This window comes from Saccopteryx bilineata, chromosome 4 (genome assembly GCF_036850765.1).
Source record: "Saccopteryx bilineata isolate mSacBil1 chromosome 4, mSacBil1_pri_phased_curated, whole genome shotgun sequence".
Lineage (NCBI taxonomy): Eukaryota > Metazoa > Chordata > Mammalia > Chiroptera > Emballonuridae > Saccopteryx > Saccopteryx bilineata.
In genome coordinates, this window is record NC_089493.1 from 3505808 (window position 1) to 3526337 (window position 20530).

The following is a 20530-nucleotide window of genomic DNA, read 5'->3' on the forward strand; positions in this document are numbered from 1 at the left end:
GCATATTATTTAACACTCCTGAGCCTCAGCATCTACATCTGTAACCCATGGATGCTAGAAGCAGCCACTACCGAGAATTGTGGTGAGGAGCTACTTCGTGCAGGTCAGCTCACGTGAGGACCTTGATGATGCCTCTGTGTGCATGGTGTTTAGAAAGCAAGGAAGTGGGTAATTGAGTTTCATACCTGCCGTGTGGCTGCCTGCCATTGGCAGCAGAAAGGCCTGTTCTCACAGAAGTTACTGTCACTGCCTGTTGTAGCTTACAGTTTTTTGTGATGGAGACTTAGGGCAGTGACTTAGGACAGTTGATTGTGTAAGGTACAAAGTGCCATATGATGGTACAAACATCGCATCTGGTGCTAGTGGTGATGGAGGAGTTCCTTCAGAATTTGGCAGGTGGCGTGTGAGTTGCAGTTTGAAAAATATAGCTGACGGCCAACATGCTGGGTGCTAACTGTGTGTCTAACCTCATTCTGAGCGTGTTAAATGAGCATGTAAGAGAAAGGTGGACACCTGACCGTCGATGGGGTGAGGAGGCGTCAGCATAGGGTGGCGCCTCTGTTGCAGGGAGGGAAGCTTGGAAGCCATGGACACATTGTTTAAGTTTTACTATGAAACTCTGCAGACACACCCCAAAGTAGAGGACAGTCAGCCTCCTGCGCACCCAGTGCTCAGCACTGGAGTTGTTCTACCTCAGTGGTGTGAGCGTTCAGGCTGCTGTGTGGCTACAGTCAAGTTTTGATGCTTGAGAGGGTAAATCCTCATTTACATAGAAAACTTGACTTTCCTTAGTTCATTTTCCAGGGTTCCCTGGCAGTTAAGATTTCACTGTAGTTTTATGAAAATGTGCCTTTGTGAAACTCCCATTTGTTTTCCAGGTTGCTGTTGTCAAAATGAAGAACACTGAACGAATTTATGCCATGAAAATTCTCAACAAGTGGGAAATGCTTAAAAGAGCGGAGGTAGGTGTGGCGTCAGCAGAGTTTCATCTGAGAAGCACCGTCCTCACAGGTCTGGGCCTTCCTTCCTCGACTGCTGTGAGCTGCTCTTTCTCATCCGACGTCAGCTCCGCCCGGGGCCCACTCCTCTGCGTTGTGGCATGTCCCCTGCGGCCCTCCTAAGAGTCCCCCTCCAGTCTGTGTGCCAGAGACTGGTTCACTGTCAGGGCCGAGCCAAGCTTCCCGGAGTGTTAGGCATTTATCTTCGTTCTGCTCCACAGGCAGAAGGAACAGTTGAATTCAGAGCCTACTTCAGGACAACAGTGTCTATGTTCCCTGTGAACAGCAGTCAGTGACTCCTGCTTGGCAGTTTGGTCCTCTTGTTCTTCCCTCCATGTGCATCCCTGCAGCTGCTGCTCACGCCCGGGCCCTCTCCCCAGCCCTGTGCTCAATTTCTGCTGGGATGGGAGGCCACCTAGAGCCCCCACGCTTTCTCTGGGCATCTCCAGACTCACCACCAGCACCTCCGCCTCCGTCTGCCTCCCTTCCATCCCCCATTCCTCCACCGCCCCAGAGCCAAGAAGCCTTCCTTTCCCGGGGCGTGCTGCTAGATAACCAGCTACTGCTTTGCCCTCTCCGACCTGCCCAGCACCTACCCTCGTCCTCATGTGTGACTGGCCCCGCCAGCCTGCCCTGCGTGCCCTGTGCCACCCAGTCCTCTGTCCGTGTGGCCCATGCACACTACCCTTCACGACAGAGCTCCTGTGCAGGCCCTTTATGGGCGGACCCTCCCCTCTGGACTTGGCCACCCCTACTTTTGGAAATTCCTCCTTTGGTTTCTAGCCTCTCATCCTATTACTCTAAATCATCCTTGTAATTTTAGATGGCCCTTTCCTTTTGTTCTGCAATTCTCACCTGCCCGTAGTAGCTGCTGCCTTGGGCAGATAGCAGTGTAAGCCACTTATTTCGGTGGGATCGCTCTTCTGACCTTCATGTTGTCACGGCTTGGTGGGTGGGCATGCTCACCCCAGCGTCCCACCAGGGTCCACGTCTTTGTGTCTGAGCCACAAGGGCTCTTCTCCTTCTGCACAGCTCCCCCCCTGCAGTGGCACCCTGCAGGAAGTGTCACCCCCCCCCCTTGTTGCTCAATAAGTGCATGTGTTTGTCTGTGTAATGACCAAGTTTGCACTCACCTGGGCTCAAGAGGTTGGTGGCCCATGACTGCCTCAGCCCCTCTCGTTCCACAGTGTCCCCCCCACACACTGTGCTAGCCTCCACTCTGCCCCCCCTCCACTGTGCTGGCCTCCACTCTGCCCCCCCCACTGTGCTGGCCTCCACTCTGCCCCACCCCACTGTGCTGGCCTCCACTCTGCCCCCCCTACTGTGCTGGCCTCCACTCTGCCCCCCCTCCACTGTGCTGGCCTCCACTCTGCCCCCCCCTCCACTATGCTGGCCTCCACTCTGCCCCCCCTCCACTGTGCTGGCCTCCACTCTGCCACCCCCCACTGTGCTGGCCTCCACTCTGCCCCCCTCCACTGTGCTGGCCTCCACTCTGCCCCCTCCACTGTGCTGGCCTCCACTCTGCCCCCCCCCACTGTGCTGGCCTCCACTCTGCCCCCCCTCCACTGTGCTGGCCTCCACTCTGCCCCCCCCTCCACTGTGCTGACCTCCACTCTGCCCCCCCACTGTGCTGGCCTCCACTCTGCCCCCCCCTCCACTGTGCTGGCCTCCACTCTGCCCCCCCTCCACTGTGCTGGCCTCCACTCTGCCTCCCCCTCCACTGTGCTGGCCTCCACTCTGCCCCACCCCACTGTGCTGGCCTCCACTCTGCCCCCCCCACTGTGCTGGCCGCCACTCTGCCTCCCCCCCCCCCCCCCCCCCCGCTGCCTCAGCCCACAGCCCTTCTTGGCATCACCAATGGCACTTGGGTGGTTGCAGGGACATCTGCGGGGACACAGTTCTTCCCTGGGGAGAAGATGTAGCTGCTGTTACCTGAAAATGGGGATGGGATAAGGTGTTTGGGGGAAGAAATAGTAGGAGCACATTCCATTCCAGTTCATGTTTTTATCGGAGTGAGGGATTCATCAGAGAAGACAGCTGAGCCATATTTAATAGGACTTTTCATGTTGACCTCCATGTTATAAAAGTCCCAAGGTTAGGGAGAGGTGATTTTCTCCTTGTCATACCACTTAGTATTTATGTAACTGTCATGTTGAGTATTTAAGAGTAACTGTTGCTTGTTTCATTTAAACCTGATGACACAAAGCTAGAAGTCAGCAAGAGCAAACAGTGGGAAAGTTACAAAGCAGTATAAGGTTGTAACTCTAGACCAGGGTGCGTGTTAGCTTGTTAGCTCAACTTTCTTGGTCCTTAGAAAAAAAAAACACTATAAAAGCTGCTGAAACAGAACTGCTAAATAACACGTGCACCCCAATTTAAGAAGGGGCTTGACTCTGAATACTGAGAGGTGAGTGCTGGAGAGCCTGGAGCATCTCCCTGGAACCAGTTCTGGGCTGAGCTGACCCCTGCCCAGCCCTGGGCTCTGGGCCCATTGGCTGTGGGGGTGTGGTGGCCCCAGGACACTAGCATGTGCTAGCTGATGCAGGCCGGGTCAGGTTCCTGTCTGCACCTCAGGAGCAGACTGGGGCACATCTGCCTCAGTCATCTCTTTTTGAAAGAACTTTTAAATGAAATTCAGCATAGTAAAATGTGTAGGAAAGCAGGCTCTGAAGGTCATAGTGAGACTCAAATGCAGGAACAGGTAACACACACTCTGTCTAGTGCCCTGCCCGCCAGGCCCACCATCAGGGTGCTTTTATTTTTGCAACTTTCAAACATAAGGAGTGAAAATCTTATGTTAAATACTCAATAAAGAGGAAGTCTTATTATAATTTATGTCAAAAGTTTGGTTACTTTTGTCTTAAAAGTGCCCCTTTGCCCCCCTTCAGTTACTCCCGCCAACTGCAGGGAGCCACTCGCCTGTCTTCTTCCTCTCTCCCTCTTTCTTTTCTCCCTTTTTCATTTTCCACTTCCTCTCGGGCCACTGCCCGCATGTTCTCCATCTGTGGGCATGTTCTGTTTTGTTTAGTCACTCACTTATAAGGAACATTATGGAGTATTTGTCCTGACTTACTTGCTGAGCACAGTACTCTCTGAGACCATCCATGCTCTTGCAAATGGCAAGGTTTCATTTTTCATGGCCGAGTAATATTCCATTGTATATATGTACCACTTCTTCTTTATTCATTCTTCTGTTGATGGACACTTGGATTGCTTCCATATCTTGGCTATTGTAAGCAGTGCTACAGTGAACACAGGAGTACATATTTTGCTTTGTATTAGTGCTTTTTTATAATACTGAGACAGGGAATTGCTGAATCATATGGTGGCTGTATTTTTAACTTTTTTGAGGAGTTTTCTGCAGTGGCTACACCAATTTTCCATCACACCAGCAGTGTATGAGGGTTCTTTTTCCCCCTACATCCTTGCTGTGGTTACTTTTAAATATGGATGCCACCCATGTACTAAAGGTCTTTTATTTATATATATATTTTTTTTCTTTTTCCTAGTGAGAGGTGGGGAGATGGACAGATTCCCGCATGTGCCCCAACCAGGATCCAGCCAGTGACCCTCCATGGCTGCGGGAGGAGGAGGGAGGAACAGAGAGAGAGGGGGAGGGAAGGAGAGAAAAGGGGTGGAAGAAACAGATGAGTGCTTCCTGTGTGCCCTGACCAGAATCAAACCTGGGACTTCCACATGCTGGGCTGATGCTCTACCACTGAGCCAACTGGCCAGGGCCCTAAAGGTCTTCTAAAAAATTTTTTTAAATTGATTTTTAGAGAGAGACAAAGAGGGGTGAGAAGTTAGAAGCATCAACTCGTAGTAGTGGCTTCCTGTATGTGCCTTAACTGGGCAAGCCCTGGGTTTATATCAACTGCACCACTATAAGTCAAGCCCTAAAGGTCTTTTAGAAAAACAGAAAGCCATAGTATCTTCTGGCCTGGCTGGATGGCTTGGTTGGTTAGAGCAGGGGTCGGGAACCTTTTTGGCCTAGAGAGCCATGAACACCACATATTTTAAAATGTAATTCCGTGAGAGCCATACAACAACCCATGTACGTTACTCAATATCCAATAAAAATTTGGTATTGTCCCAGAGGACAGCTGTGATTGGCTCCCACCACCCGCAGCCATGAACATGAGTGGTAGGAAATGAATGGATTGTAATACATGAGAATGTTTTATATTTTTAACGTTATTATTCTTTTATTAAAGATTTGTCTGCAAGCCAGATGCAGTCATCAAAAGAGCCACATCTGGCTCGCGAGCCATAGGCTCCCGACCCCGGGGTTAGAGCGTTATCCTGCTGTGTAGAGGTTGCTGGTTTGATCTCTGGTCAGCGCACATACAGTCCCCCCATCTCTCTCTCTGTAATCCTTTCCCCCTTTCTCTCCCTCTAAAATCAGTTTTAAAATGTTTTCTACCCATATGCTTGCTTCATTCAGGCCATCATTCTTCATAGTAGAACCCTGTTATACATAGTGTGCATCAATATCTTGCAGATAAATCAGGTTCCTTAGAAATAAGCCACTCAGATCAGTGAGGAGGTGTGTGCCCACCTGCAGCCACATGGCTGCTCCACTGGTCTGTGACGGGGCAGACATGTGGAGTGGCAGCATCTTGGCTACCCCAGGGAGGCCAACCAGGTAAAGAGGTCAGGCAATGCTGGCTGGGGGCAGGGCAGCTGGGAGGCTGTTGCCCACTGCCCTTCTCCCCTGTGAGCCAGTCGAGTCTTTGGTGTGGCCGTAGAGATGGAGTGTGTGGAAGGGTAGGCGCAGACCCCTGGTGGCATGGCACACTGGGCACAGGAGCAGCAGGGAGTGGATGCGCTCAGCCTTTCAGCTGGCGCAGTGTGGCTGAGGGGTGGACACAGCCGCCTGGGGACACAGTGTGCATCTGAGTCAGGGAGAGGCTGTCTCGGAGCCTGTCACAGCAGGGACCCCCTACTGAGGGCTGCGGTGCAGGATAGGTGAACAAACTTTCCCTTGTTCCTTGCAGACCGCTTGTTTCCGGGAGGAGCGTGACGTGCTTGTGAACGGAGACTGCCAGTGGATCACCACCTTGCACTACGCCTTCCAGGACGAGAACTACCTGGTATGTGCCGCCACTCCTAGGCTGTGTCCGTTCCTGTGCGGTCCCCGCAAACGGGACAGCTGGGGACTGACATGGTTTACATACATGATCTGACTCGATAAAACGAAGGTTTGCGACATTATGTTGTATTAGTCAGGTGGGTGTTTTTTAATTTTTTATTTTTTTTTAATTTTTTGTATTTTTGCTTAAGTTGGAAACGGGGAGGCAGTCAGACTCTGGCATGCACCCGACTGGGATCCAGCCGGCACGCCCACCAGGGGGCGACGCTCTGCCCATCTGGGGTGTTGCTCTGCCGCAATCAGAGCCACTCCAGCGCCTGAGGCAGAGGCCACGGAGCCATCCCCAGCGCCCGGGCAAACCCTGCTCCAATGGAGCCTCGCTGCGGGAGGGGAAGAGAGAAACAGAGAGGAAGGAGAGGGGGAGGGGTGGAGAAGCAGATGGGCGCTTCTCCTGTGTGCCCTGGCCGGGAATCAAACCCAGGACTCCCGCACGCCAGGCCGACGCTCTACCACTGAGCCAACCGGCCAGGACCCAGGTGGGTGTTTTTTTAGAAAGACTTGTGACATTCTATGCTTGTCTTTCTCTGATCACTAGATAACCTGATCATTTTGTTCTCTGGGTTTATTACATTTAAATAAACTGGGGACTTAAAATGGTTTCTGTTTTGAATAAGAACGAGAAATCGCTGTCGGGACTGTACGCTGAGGGGACGTGTGCCCCTCGGTGCTGGGCCTGGTCCTCCCCAGGGTCGCACGGGCTTCCTGGAGGCCTCCTGACACAGCTGTTTGGGTGACCCTTCGTCCCATGCTCTTGTCATTTGTGTGTTCTTCTTGAGCTCACTTTCATTGTTGACTAATCAGCCCTGACTCACATGTGTGTGCAGAGTTGAGCGTGGATCCTAGTAAGAGGACAAAACAGGGAGACCCTAAGCTCAAGCCCCAAGCGAGTCGTGAATGCAGTGTTAGCACTGTCATTCTGAAGCTGACTCTCCAGGTTTGCCTAACCCTAAAAGGGTGCACGCTGGCAAGCTCGGGGTTGGGGGGGTAGGGTCTCAGCCTTGCTCTTCTGGCCACGCGTGACTGGCAGTGGCCACAGGGACTTTGAGCGCTACTGCGACCATCGAGCAGGGACCTGAGCTGTGTTCTGTCTCTCACAGCTGATCGTGTTCTCTCTTGGTGCCATGTCCATCTGCAGCGTAATGTAGGCTGTTGTTTTTGTTTTTAAAGGTTTTATTTATTTACTTATCTATTTATTTATGAGAGAGAGAGAGAGGGAGAGAGAGAGAGAAAGGTGGGGGAGGAGCAGGAAACATCAACTCGTAGTTGCTTCTCATATGTGTGTGGACCCGGCAAGCCCAGAGTTTCAAACCGGCAATCTCAGCATTCCATATGGATACTTAATCCACTGTGCCACCACAGGTCAGGCCATAGGCTTTCTTTTATTCATCTTCAAATAATCTTTCAAATATCCAAGAAATGCTTTAGATTCAGACATCCACAGTTAGGTGAGATGGTTTGTTTTACTTTTATCTGGAATTGGAAATACGCGTGTTTGCTTCGTGCTGATTGAGCGCTGTCCTGTGGGTCGGGTCAGTCGTGCCCCAGTGACCCGGGAGTTAGGCGTTCACGGTTTTCATCACTTTATAAAGGGGTGACTAGGGCAAGGAGAGGTGACAGGCAGGTGCCGGCTCTGCCGACAGCCCTGTCCTGCCGCTCTGGGGCCTCCTCCACAGGGACCCTTGCTTCCTTGGTCGGTGGTGCTGCCCTGATGGACTGTCTCCAGTTCCTTTCCTGTTTTCATAGGAACTGAATGGGGTTCCTAAGGCGTGCTCTGCAACACGGGTCTTACAGAAGGAAATGTGTTGTTGTTGTTTTTTGTCTGTGATATTTTTCCTGAAATCAGCATGATGTGTAGGTCTCTAAAACTTCTGCTTGCTCTGAGTTGAGCTTGTCAGGGTTTCCAGCCAAGAAGCCATCTTCTTGAGTTTTGGATTTGCCCGGTTAGAGAAGCACAGTGAAAACGATGGAGAGAAGGGGTAGGGGCTCTGGCACTTCCGGTGTGGGCATGTGGTCCCTGTGACAGCTGGCAGCCGGGCTTGGCTGCTGCCCCTGCCTCCGCCAGTGGAGTAGGTAAGCAGGTTCTGTCCCCGCCGCCAGAACAGCGCAGGCCCCGCCCTGCAGGGTGACTCGGGGAGCGGGCCCAAGGGCCGGCTGCTGGGCTCCTGGGGGCCACCCTGCAGGGCTGGTTCATGTTGTGATTTCCATAGTGCGTCTCTAAACTCAGCATTCCAGAAAAATTAAACCTGCTCTACCAGTAACTAAGAGTGTTCCTCACTGACTTCACTCACTCTGTGTTATATGACGGGAAATTGGTGTTGTTCTTATTCCAAATATAAGTGTCTGTTTGCTGGCTATATATATGTGCTCTTACATTTTGCTTTTCTTACACGCCTGTGTTCATGGGTGCCCATCCCCACGTGGGCACGGTGGTGATGCATTCGTTGCTTTTCCCTATAGATTTGTAGGGAGACGTGGAAACGTGTGCGGTGAGGCGGGATGTGGTGCCTGGCCCTCTCCTGCTGCTTTCTCTAGGGGCTAGAGACCCTGGCCATTCGTCCACCTGGTCCCCCTCCCCCTTGTGTGTCCACGGGCAGGATTCTTCCTCTGGGAGTCTGCGTCTCTGCCGTGTCTTCCTTCTGTCCGCCGCTGTCCAGGGCCCCTCACCCTCGCCCCCTCCGGGACCCCGTCACAGCTTCCCAGCCCCTCTCCAGTCCTGCTCTTGGCCTCCTCCTCTAGTCCGTTCTACACGGGACAGGCAGAGGGAGCTTGGCAGTGTCAGCCGGGTTGCACCCTGCCGGGGCCTGTGGGTCTGGCCTCTTCCTCCACACTTGTCATGCTCCCGCGGCAGGCCTTCTCCTCGCCCTCACACCCGTCTCTCTGTCAGCACGGCCAGCGTCTGCCTGTCACTCTGGCCTCACATCTGCCTGGTGGTCTGGGTGCAGCAGTGCCCGCTGTGGTCTGCCGCGCCGTGGGGTCCGTGTCTTCCTGGCACTTGGCATTCACCTCTGTGCTTGTGTGTGGGCTTGTCCCTCTGCTGGGTGGTGGCCTCGTGGAGGAGGGACCTGTCGTCTGGGGGAGGCGGTGCCAGCAAGTTCGTTAGGAGAGCACGAGCAAGTGACTGTCCTTTGAAGAGTCTTCTCTGTAGCAGGAGTTAATCCAGGGCTCTGCCCTTAAACTCACTGTTAGTGGCAGGGACGGGCCTGGCCCTGAGGCCAAGGGAGGCCTGGCTGAGGCTGCCCTGGGTGGTGGTGGGGACGGCGGTCCGAGAGAGCGGAGGGGGCGCTGGGGGAGTCTGGGAAGCTGAGTTCTGCGGCAGGGGGAGGGGTTGGCGGTGAACACCTGTAGGAGAATGGGCCTCAGTGCAGGCCTTCCTCCTTCCCGAGACGGGTCAGCGCCTGGGCTTCTTTCTCAGGAGACGCCACAGCGTCACCGTGAAGGTGGTGGGTTCAGCTCCTGCTCTGTCGCTCCTCGCCGGGAGACTCTGGGCCTCGTGTCCTCACTTGTTGCGATGGTCCCCGTGGAGGTGGCTGGTACAGCTCCCGGACCGTGGGCACAAGCCACAGGGCCTCAGGCGCGGAGCGCAGTGTGGCGAGGGGGTGGCAGCTGCACCCAGGTTCTCAGTGGTGTCACACGGCTGCTTCTCAAGGCAGCAGTGCTCCCTCCGTGTTGACGAGCTGGCTGCTCGGAGTGGAGCCTCCTGTCCTGAAAGGAAAGCAGTTCCTGTGTAGCTGGGATGCCGCCCTCCCCCGTCCCTTAGGCTCTGGCTGTCAGTGTCCTCGTCCTGGTCGCTCTGACCGGGGAGCTGTTCCTGTGGGGTCCCCACAACCCACGGCTCCTTTGGTCCCAGTCTTCCTAGTGCAGGGCAGGGAGCTCTGAGCGGAGGGACTGGCTCAATCTTCTTGGCTGGACCGGGACTCACCTGCACCCGGGACCCCTCTCCTCTGTGGCTCCCGATTTCTGCGTGAGCAGCAGCTTTTCTGGTTCTCCCGTAGGGGGAGCCCCTGAGTGCTTGTTTTCAATTCGTTCATGATATCTTCTTTCCAGCAAGAGCTTCTGGTTTCTCGTGTGATTTTAGCTGGTGTCCTTTTCTCTACTCCCAGTATCGTTGTCCTGTGATGCGAGGGCCTGGCGAGTGACTTTGAAACCCTGTAGAACTTAATGGCCCTTCACGGTGCTTCCGCCTTGGGTTACTTGCTTTTAGAGTGCCTCGTCCTTATCGAACCCTTCAACCATTTCCCGTTGATTAAGTGTATTATGTATGGAAGCTTGTTTTCTGCCAGATGCATGACTTAGGATTATAGCATTGCCCTGGCCAGATGACTCAGTAAATAGAGTATTGTCCTGGTGCTCCAAGTTCATGGGTTCGATCCTGGTCAGGGCACATATGAGGAGCAACCAGTGAGTGCACAACTAAATGGAGCAAGTTGATGCTTCTCTCCCTCCCCCTCCCCCTCCCCCCCTTTCCCCTTCCTTCCTCCCTTCCTCCCTCTCTCAACACATCAACGGAAAATTTTTTTAAAAAGGGTCATAGCAGTATTGTGACATGCTGGGGGTGTGTTGTGATGGGGTCCCTGGACAACAGGGACAGCTGGATGTCCCCCATCCAGGGTCACTGCAGTGGAGGTGTGGTCCTTGACTGTCAGATGTCGTGGCGACTAACTGTTCTCTTCCCTCTCTCCCGTCTGTAGTACTTAGTCATGGATTACTATGTGGGTGGCGACTTGCTGACCCTGCTCAGTAAGTTTGAGGATAAGCTCCCGGAAGACATGGCGAGGTTCTACATCGGCGAGATGGTGTTGGCCATCGATTCCATCCATCAGCTCCACTATGTGCACAGGTAACCACCTTCTTTTGTACTTGATGGAAACCCCATTCGGAGCGTTAAAACATCCCCTGCAGAGTCCCTGAGGCCTGGGCCCAGGTTCCAGCTGCTCGGGTGCTCCCCCTGAGCTGCCCTGGTATAGCCGCGGCCCGGCGCCTGGCGGCCCGGAGGGTTCTGCTGCGCTGGGACTGGTGGGAGAGCTGGTAGCCCCGGCAGCCGGAGCTGGTCTGGCCGTGTGACTGACATTAGCTCGCCCTCTCCCTGCACACCCCCAGAGCTCATGCGGAGCCTCCGTCCCACGGTGTCTCCTTTCTCAGCCCCACTTGCTCTTTCCTGCCCATCTGTAGGGTCCGTGGCCTCGCGACCCCACAGAACACACAAAAGGACGCTGAGGGTGACAGGTCTGCGGGGCTGCGTTAGAGGTTTCTTGGGCTCTGTGGGTCTGCTTTTGGGTAGAATGCCGTCCTTTGTTCCCATTTGTTTGTGAGGCTTCCAGCTTCTGGGAGTAGTTGGTCCTGTTTGTTCCCGAGGTGCAGCGTTCTGTCACATGAGGCCAGCCCAGTGTTTTGTTCGTTTTCTGGCAGTGGGCAGCGCGTGGAGTCTACTTGTGGCTTTTGTGAGTTGTGCTGCTGGGAACATACTTGTATTCCTGTTGTGGACACCCTCCTTTGCTTTCAAAGTTTGTGTTTCCGCCCTGGCCAGATGGCTTGGTTGGTTGGAGCGAGCGTTGTCCTGAAACACAGAGGTTGCTGGTTCAATCCCCAGTCAGGGCACATACAGGAACAACTCAATGTTCCTCTCTCTCCCCCTTCTTCTCTCGCTAAAATTAATAAATAAAAAAGTTTAAAAAAGTAAATAAAATTTGCGTTTCCTTCTCATGCTGTCTGGTCATAGAAGCTTATTCTGCCAGGAAGGAGGGCAGGTGCTCAGTCTGCCCCACTGCCCCATCCCTGCCCAGTGTGTGCTGCCGGGACAGTAGAGCAGGTGCGTCCCCGACGAGGGAGGCAGACCCGAGGTCACGTCTCGCTCCCCCCCCCCCCCCGCCCCCGGTTGCTCCGTACCTGGGCAGATGACTCAGTTCTCCATCTTCTACTGAGGGGCACTTCAATTGCTTCGAGATCTTGGCTATTGTAAATAATGCTTCAGTGAACATAGGAGTGCATATATTCTTTGCAGTAGGTAGTGTTTTGGGTTTCTTCAAATAAATTCCCAGGAATGGAATTGCTGGGCCATAAGGCAGTTCTATTTTGAATGTTTTGAACTACCTTCAAATGCTTTTCATAGTGGCTGCGCCAGTCTGCATTCCTGCCAGTGGTGCACGGGGGTTCCCTTTTCTCCACACCCTCGCCAGCGCGTGCTGTTTGTTGACTTATTGATGACAACTATTCTGACAGGTGTGAGGTGGTATTTATTTATAGTGGTTTTAATTTGCACTTCTCTGATGATTAGTGACATTGAACATCTTTTCAGGTCTGTTGGCCAGCTGCATGTCCTCTTTAGAGAAATGTCTATTCAGGTCCTTTGCCCATCTTTTAGATTAGATTTGGTGTTTTGGTGTTGAGTTTTATAAGTTCTTTATAAATTTTGGATATTAATCCCTTATCAGTTGTACCAGTGAGTATGTTCTGCCACTCAGCGGGGAGTCTTTCATTTTGTTGATGGTTTCCTGTGCTATGCAAGAACTTTAGCTTGATGTCCCATTTGTTTGTTTATTTTAGTTTCCCTTGCTGGAGGCGAGAAGTCAGAAAAAATGTTGCTATGAGAAATGTCTGAGATTTTACCGACCATGTTTTCTTCTAGGATTTTTATGGTTTTAAGTCTAACGTTTGTGTCTTGAACGGAGACCTAACTTGGGGTGGGAAACACCGTAACAGTGTGCGGGTGATGTGTTGCAGAATCGCGCACCTGGAACCTGTATAGCAGGCGTCCCCAAACTACAGCCCACGGGCCGCAATGCGGCCCCCTGAGGCCATTTATCCAGCCCCCACTGCACTTCTGGAAGGGGCACCTCTTTCATTGGTGGTCAGTGAGAGGACCACTGTATTTGGCAGCCCTCCAGTGGTCTGAGGGACAGTGAACTGGCCCCCTGTGTAAAAAGTTTGGAGACCCCTGCAGTGTATAGTTTTGTGAACCAGCATCACCCCAACACATTGAATGAAAAGAAGAACATTCTCCCTGTCCTTGCGAAGTCCAGCTGGCGGGTGCCTGGTGGTCTGTGAGCCGCAGTGGCCTTGCCCGTCCCTCCACCTGAGCCCTCCACACGGCACACTTGCTCCCTCTCCCTTGTTTCCGCTTGTCCTGTTTCTTCCGGAGCTTCCTGCGTGGGCCGTGCTGTGACGCTGTGCACAGGAGTGGTATGACTGTCACTACCATGCTGACTAAACCCTGGGGGGGACTTTCCCAGGCCGCTGCAGCCAACCCGCTGCTAGTGAGGGTGCGGCCCACCAATGTGCTGCGTGGGAATGGCTAACTGATGTGTTTTTTTTACTAACAGAGACATTAAACCTGACAATGTCCTTTTGGATGTGAATGGTCACATTCGCCTGGCTGACTTTGGATCGTGTTTGAAGATGAATGATGATGGAACTGTAGGTATTTTTAGTGGAGATTTTCCACTTGGATTTGGGGTTTGCTTGCAAATAGAAAGGGCTTGAAATTTCAATTTGAGGTACAATTAAGAAACCAAGTTTATTCCTGTTAATTAAGAAGACATGTTTAGCCTGACCTGTGGTGGCGCAGTGGATAAAGCGTCAACCTGGAAATGCTGAGGTTGCCGGTTCGAAACCCTGGGCTTGCCTGGTCAAGGCACATATGGGAGTTAATGCTTCCAGCTCCTCCCCCCTTCTCTCTGTCTCTCCTCTCTCTCTCTCTCCCTCTGTCTCTCCCTCTCCTCTCTAAAAAATGAATAATTAAATAAAATTAAGAAGACATGTTTAGGAGACAGTTGAAATGTTTTCGTTTAAAACATGTTTTTTGTGGTTTATGTTTACAAAGTCACCCGTGTGCCTTCTCAGGTTGAGGGGTCAGGCCTGCCCAGGTCCCCAGCCCCGGGAAGTAGGGCTGCCCCACACTGAAAGGCAGCCCTGGGTTCTTAGCACACCCTGTCCAGGCCAGCGAGGTTGAAGACGGTAGCAGGACATCTTCGTTTCTGTCTGGGGACAGGGAACTTCCAGTTAGTCAGGTGCCCTCTTCGTGGGTGTTGTAGACCTAGAAACAGGGCCCTTGATGCCAGTGTCCAGGGGCCAGCTGGCACCCACTGCCAAGCCGGAGGCTGCTCCTGACCAGCCATCTGCAGGAGAGCTGGGCTCGGGCCTGGGTCAGACCAGCGTCGGGGCTGAGTGGCCTCTGGTGCGGTGGCCCTGACCGCCCTCACAGTGACCTGCTTCAATGCCACAGGGAACTGTCCTCATTCCTTCCTGGGGCCCCTGGTGCAATTTTGACGTTAGATGCTCAGTGTCTAGACTTGGCATGAGCCTCAGGGGCCTGCTTCCTGGGGGACAGCGGTCCCTTCCCTTTTGCTGCACGCTCAGGCAGCAGTGAGCGAGCCCATGAAACGGTCACCACGTGACAGTGTCTTAGAGGAATTGAGGCGATTTACTCACTTCCTCTCCACGAAGCCAGTTCTGCTCGTTCCTCGCTGTCCTGACCGCACACAGGCGAGCTACCACATAGGCGCTCTCCTGAATTCTGGTCTTCAGTGACGGCAAGAACAGCTGCCTCGACCTGAGCCTTCCTCACCGCACAGCGCTCCGTCACACGCGGACACGCACCTCCAGTGGCACTCGGCCTTCCTGCACCGCCGGGCTATGACAGAACGGCGCTCCCTGCTGGTTCACTGCAGCTGACTCCGGGATGCTGCTTGGCTTTTGTCCCTTGGGCCCTCTTCTCAGAGTGCCATGCGGGAGAGCTTGGCCCTTCCCTGGACAGGCCTTCCTTGGACTTGTCGGCCCCTGCTCTCCCCGGGGTGACTGTTGCCCTCGCTGCCGCAGAGGCGGCACCATGTCCGGGCCCATCTTGCTCATGGCTGAGGAACTGTTCCTTCCCTTTTAGGGGCCTCAGCACCCAGCCAGAGCCTGGACCTGTTTCCAGATGTTCCCGCTGGGAGACCAGGGGAGGCTGTGGGGGCTGCCTTAGCACTGCCCCGCAGCTTAGAGTCACTAGTTTACAAAGGCGGGGGCTCTGTCCATGGGAGTCTGAGGAGGGCTGACTTGGATACACCTGGTTTCTGACTGCACGGAGCAGCCACGGAGCACTTGGGGCACTGTGATGCCATTGGAGCTGTGGTAGTTTGGGCACTGGGAGACTGGGTGTGCAGCCATCGCACGCATTGTGACACTGCCCAGTGTTCAGTGTGGCGGGGAAATGTTTCTTTGCATAGAATTTTGAATTACTAGGCTTTCTAGTCCTGGTCACTGAGAGACTTGCCATCAGTGGTGTCCCGGCTCCCCTGCAGCATGCTCTCCCCTCAGGTCCAGTCGTCTGTGGCCGTGGGCACACCTGACTACATCTCGCCGGAGATCCTGCAGGCCATGGAGGATGGCATGGGCAAGTACGGCCCTGAGTGCGACTGGTGGTCGCTGGGCGTCTGCATGTATGAGATGCTTTACGGAGAAACGCCGTTCTACGCAGAGTCGCTTGTGGAGACCTACGGAAAGATCATGAACCACGAAGTAAGACGGTGCAGGTCCACGTCCCGCGTGTCCTAGTTCTGAGGCCCAGAGCAGCCTCGAGGAGGGTGCTCAGGTCGGAAGCTGGTGGAGTCATCCGGGAAGAGGCGATGGGGCGGGAGCAGGCCGGTGGCCATGGGCGGAGTGGAGAGGCTCCGGAGAGGTGCGGGGAGACAGCCCAGGTTGCCGACACGGTGCTGCAGGTGCAGGGAGTCAGCCCAGGTTGCCGACACGGTGCTGCAGGTGCAGGGAGAGAGCCCAGGTTGCCGACACGGTGCTGCAGGTGCAGGGAGAGAGCCCAGGTTGCCGACACGGTGCTGCAGGTGCAGGGAGTCAGCCCAGGTTGCCGACACGGTGCTGCAGGTGCAGGGAGTCAGCCCAGGTTGCCGACACGGTGCTGCAGGTGCAGGGAGAGAGCCCAGGTTGCCGACACGGTGCTGCAGGTGCGGGGAGACAGCCCAGGTTGCCGACACGGTGCTGCAGGTTCGGGGAGTCAGCCCAGGTTGCCGACACGGTGCTGCAGGTGCAGGGAGAGAGCCCAGGTTGCCGACACGGTGCTGCAGGTGCGGGGAGAGAGCCCAGGTTGCCGACACGGTGCTGCAGGTGCGGGGAGACAGCCCAGGTTGCCGACACGGTGCTGCAGGTTCGGGGAGTCAGCCCAGGTTGCCGACACGGTGCTGCAGGTTCGGGGAGTCAGCCCAGGTTGCCGACACGGTGCTGCAGGTGCGGGGAGTCAGCCCAGGTTGCCGACACGGTGCTGCAGGTGCGGGGAGACAGCCCAGGTTGCCGACACGGTGCTGCAGGTGCGGGGAGAGAGCCCAGGTTGCCGACACGGTGCTGCAGGTGCGGGGAGACAGCCCAGGTTGCCGACACGGTGCTGCAGGTTCGGGGAGTCAGCCCAGGTTGCCGACACGGTGCTGCAGGTTCGGGGAGTCAGCCCAGGTTGCCGACACGGTGCTGCAGGTGTGGGGAGTCAGCCCAGGTTGCCGACACGGTGCTGCAGGTGCGGGGAGACAGCCCAGGTTGCCGACACGGTGCTGCAGGTGCGGGGAGACAGCCCAGGTTGCCGACACGGTGCTGCAGGTGCGGGGAGAGAGCCCAGGTTGCCGACACGGTGCTGCAGGTGCGGGGAGACAGCCCAGGTTGCCGACACGGTGCTGCAGGTGCGGGGAGACAGCCCAGGTTGCCGACACAGTGCTGCAGGTGCGGGGAGTCAGCCCAGGTTGCCGACATGGTGCTGCAGGCACCGGCTTTAAGGATGGTTCTGTTTGCTGGTAGAGGGTGATGATATTCAAGCCAGAATCCCTGCAGACGACTGGGCTTGGCACAGAGATGCAGTGCCCGTGGTGGCCACATTGAGGGTCATCTCCTTGGGATGGCTGGTGGGGAGCACCAGTGGGCAATATGACCTGTGGGTCTGGATTTTTTTTTCTGTGTGTGACATAGGGACAAACAGGAATGGAGAGAATGAGAAGCATCAATTTTTCATTGCAGCTCCTTAGTTGTTCATTGATTGATTTCTCGTATGTGCCTTGACCGGGGAGCTCCAGCAGACGGAGTGACCCCTTGCTCGAGCCAGTGACCTTGGGCTCAAGCCAGTGCCCATGGAGTCACATGTATGATTTCATGCTCAAGCCAGCAACCCTGCGCTCAAGTCAGATGAACCGGTACTCAAGTCGGCGACCTCGGGGTTTTGAACCTGGGTCCTCTGCATCCTAAGCCGACACTCTATCCACTGCGCTACCACCTGGTCAGGCTGGATTTACCACTTAGATCGTCACTCTGATTCTCAGTCTGTATCATAGTGAATGGTCACACATCCCAATGCAGGGGTGTCCTCCAACCCGGCTCAGTCCCAGATCTGTCTCTTCCTTGCCCTCCCAGTTCTTGCCGCTCCTCCCCACCCTTCGCTTGCATCTCGTGTCTCCTTGTCCATCAGAGACTTCTGTTGTCTGCTGTGGTCCTTACACACTCTGCTCATTCTTTCTAATGCAGTTCCATCCTGTCTGACCCCTGCTCTCTCACACTCACACTCGCGCTCACACAGACACACTCACATACACACACTCACACACCAGGAATGCCCCCGTGTGCTGGTCTGTGCCCAGGCCCTGCCCCAGGAGGGAGATGGACCCTAATGTGGGGAATGGTCTTTTGCTCACAAACGCTTTTTTCAAAGTAGAACGAACTTTTTCATTTTAACTTAATATGACTTAGCATGAGATTTCAGACAATTCCAAGTGTGCACAGTGAGTGGTGGAAATCAGCGTCTACTTCTCAGTGGTGAGCGCAGTTACGGAGCCCGCAGGACTGAGCACTGGCACTGGGACCCTACTCCCTGGGAGCCAGTGTTCTCGTCCTTTTTTATGGGTCACAGGTGAAGCTGAGACAACTGTGTGGCCTTGGGGACTTGAGCTGGGGCATGTGTGTGGGGGGGTATTAAATAAATGACACTGCATTTACAGAACTGGTTTTCTTATTGATCCGTTTTTTGTTTTTTAATTTTTATTTATTTTAATGGGGTGACATCAATAAATCAGAATACATATATTCAAAGAAAACATGTCCAGGTTATCTTGTCATTCAATTCTGTTGCATACCCATCACCCAAAGTCAGATTGTCCTCCGTCACCTTCTATCTAGTTTTCTTTGTGCCCCTCCCCCCCTTCTCCCTCCTTCCCTCCCCCTGTCCCCTGTAACCACCACACTCTTGTCCATGTCTCTTAGTCTTTTTTTTTTTTTTTCTTTACAGAGACAGAGAGAGGGATAGACAGGGACAGACAGGAATGGAGAAATGAGAAGCATCAATAATTAGTTTTGTTTGTTTGTTTGTATTTTTCTGAAGCTGGAAATGGGGAGAGACAGTCAGACAGACTCCCGCATGCGCCCGACCGGGATCCACCCGGCACGCCCACCAGGGGTGATGCTCTGCCCACCAGGGGGCGATGCTCTGCCCCTCCGGGGCGTCGCTCTGCCGAGACCAGAGCCACTCTAGTGCCTGGGGCAGAGGCCAAGGAGCCATCCCCAGTGCCTGGGCCATCTTTGCTCCAATGGAGCCTTGGCTGCGGGAGGGGAAGAGAGAGACAGAGAGGAAGGGGGGGGGGTGAAGCAAATGGGCGCTTCTCCTGTGTGCCCTGGCTGGGAATCGAACCCGGGTCCCTGGCACGCCAGGCCGACGCTCTACTGCTGAGCCAACCGGCCAGGGCCTTAGTCTTGTTTTTATGTCCCACCAATGTATGGAATCCAGCAGTTCTTGTTTTTTTCTGATTTACTTATTTCACTCCGTATAATGTTATCAAGATCCCATTTTGTTGTAAGTGATCGATGTCATCATTTCTTATGGCTGAATAGTATACCATGGTGTATATGTGCCACATCTTCTTTATCCAGTCTTCTATATATATATTTTTTTACAGTGATTAAAGCCTTTAAGCAAACTCTTGGTCAATACAGCAAGAATCCATAAAAGAGTAGTGTCCTTAACATGTTCACCAAGTCCAAGTTGGCCCCAACACCATGCCAAATCCCTGAAAAATGCAACCCAACCCCAGTTCAGTCTGTTAGGAGCTGTCACTAGGAGTAGGAGTCCAGGAAAAGTCCACCTCCAGGAAAAGTCGGCATGGCACTGGAATTGTTGTCACAATTCTATACTTTGCAGCTCACATCCAAGTCCCAATGACCGCTGCTTCTAGCTGGTAATGATTCAGGTAGACTGGAAAAGCCATCTGCAGCATGTGTGGAGATGGAGCTTCTGTTCTCCTCTGCTTCCCGCCACGCAAGTCTCTCCCGGCTGCCGTTTGCTCCAGGGAGCTGGGCAGCCCTCTCCATGTTTCCGCTTTTCCTACCAGTCTCGGTGTGGCTTCTTCAGTGTTCTTTGGTTGAAGAGTCCTCTTAGTTTAGTCCAAAGTTGGTTTTTCCAGATGATAGTTCTTAAAATTATTTTGTAATTCACTTTGGTTCTGGGAGGTGGATGTTGGTACGTCCGCCTACTCCAGCGCCATCTTGTCTTCCTTGTTGGTTTGTTTTTGTCGTCATTCTGGTCAGTGCACGGTGATGGGCCTTTCTCTTTGCACCTTGTATCTTTGTTGTAACGTCCCATTTTGCTGGGCATTTAGGTACCGTGCAGTTTTCTTGGACAGAATATGATGCTTTCATAAACATGTGTTCTCTCCTTGTGACAGTTCCTGTAGAGTCAGTGTTTAGAAGTGGCCATGGCTGTAGATGTCAGCACAGGGCCTTCTGACCGGTCTCTGTCCCTACCCACGCGTTGTCACACCTCTGCCACCTTGATAGGTGAACACTCACCATTCTGCTTACCAGCAGGGTGCTGACCGTCTGCCGTTAATAAAGCCAGTGAGGCCAGAGAGGAGTGTCTGCCCGCGGGGGCCCCTGAGCAGGCCACGTGCCGCTCAGCAGCCCCGCTCGGTCCCTTGTCGGGGCTGCCCCCGCAGTGCTCCTCGGGGTCTTCCTCACAGTCCCCGATGGCCTCGTTCTGCAGGAGCGGTTCCAGTTCCCGTCCCACGTCACAGACGTGTCCGAGGAGGCGAAGGACCTCATGCAGAGGCTGATCTGCGGCCGTGAACGCCGGCTCGGGCGGAACGGGGTCGAGGACTTCAAGAAGCACGCGTTCTTCCAAGGGCTGAACTGGGAGAACATACGGAACCTGGAGGCTCCGTACATCCCCGACGTCAGCAGTCCCTCCGACACGTCCAACTTCGACGTGGATGACGACGTGCTGAGGAACACCGTAAGTGGTCCTCGGCTCGGTGCTGTGGTGCGGTCGGTGGGCACGGAGCACAGTGGGGTGTGAGGGGGCGTGTATCAAGACAGCACAGCTGCGCTGGTTTTGAAAAGGTGTTTTATCTTTTTTAACTTTATTTTATTGATTCTA

At 54.1% G+C, this 20530-nt stretch overlaps 1 protein-coding gene across 1 annotated transcript in view; it reads left to right on the top strand.

Annotated features, from left to right (window-relative positions):
* The window catches only part of CDC42BPB (CDC42 binding protein kinase beta), a 102934-nt gene that overhangs the window by 43039 nt on the left and 39365 nt on the right, over positions 1-20530 (top strand). The window contains exons 3-8 of the mRNA XM_066275285.1: positions 879-962; positions 5996-6091; positions 10839-10987; positions 13467-13560; positions 15442-15642; positions 20138-20386. Coding sequence (XP_066131382.1) covers positions 879-962; positions 5996-6091; positions 10839-10987; positions 13467-13560; positions 15442-15642; positions 20138-20386 — 873 coding nt within the window. The remainder of the gene's footprint in view (positions 1-878; positions 963-5995; positions 6092-10838; positions 10988-13466; positions 13561-15441; positions 15643-20137; positions 20387-20530) is intronic.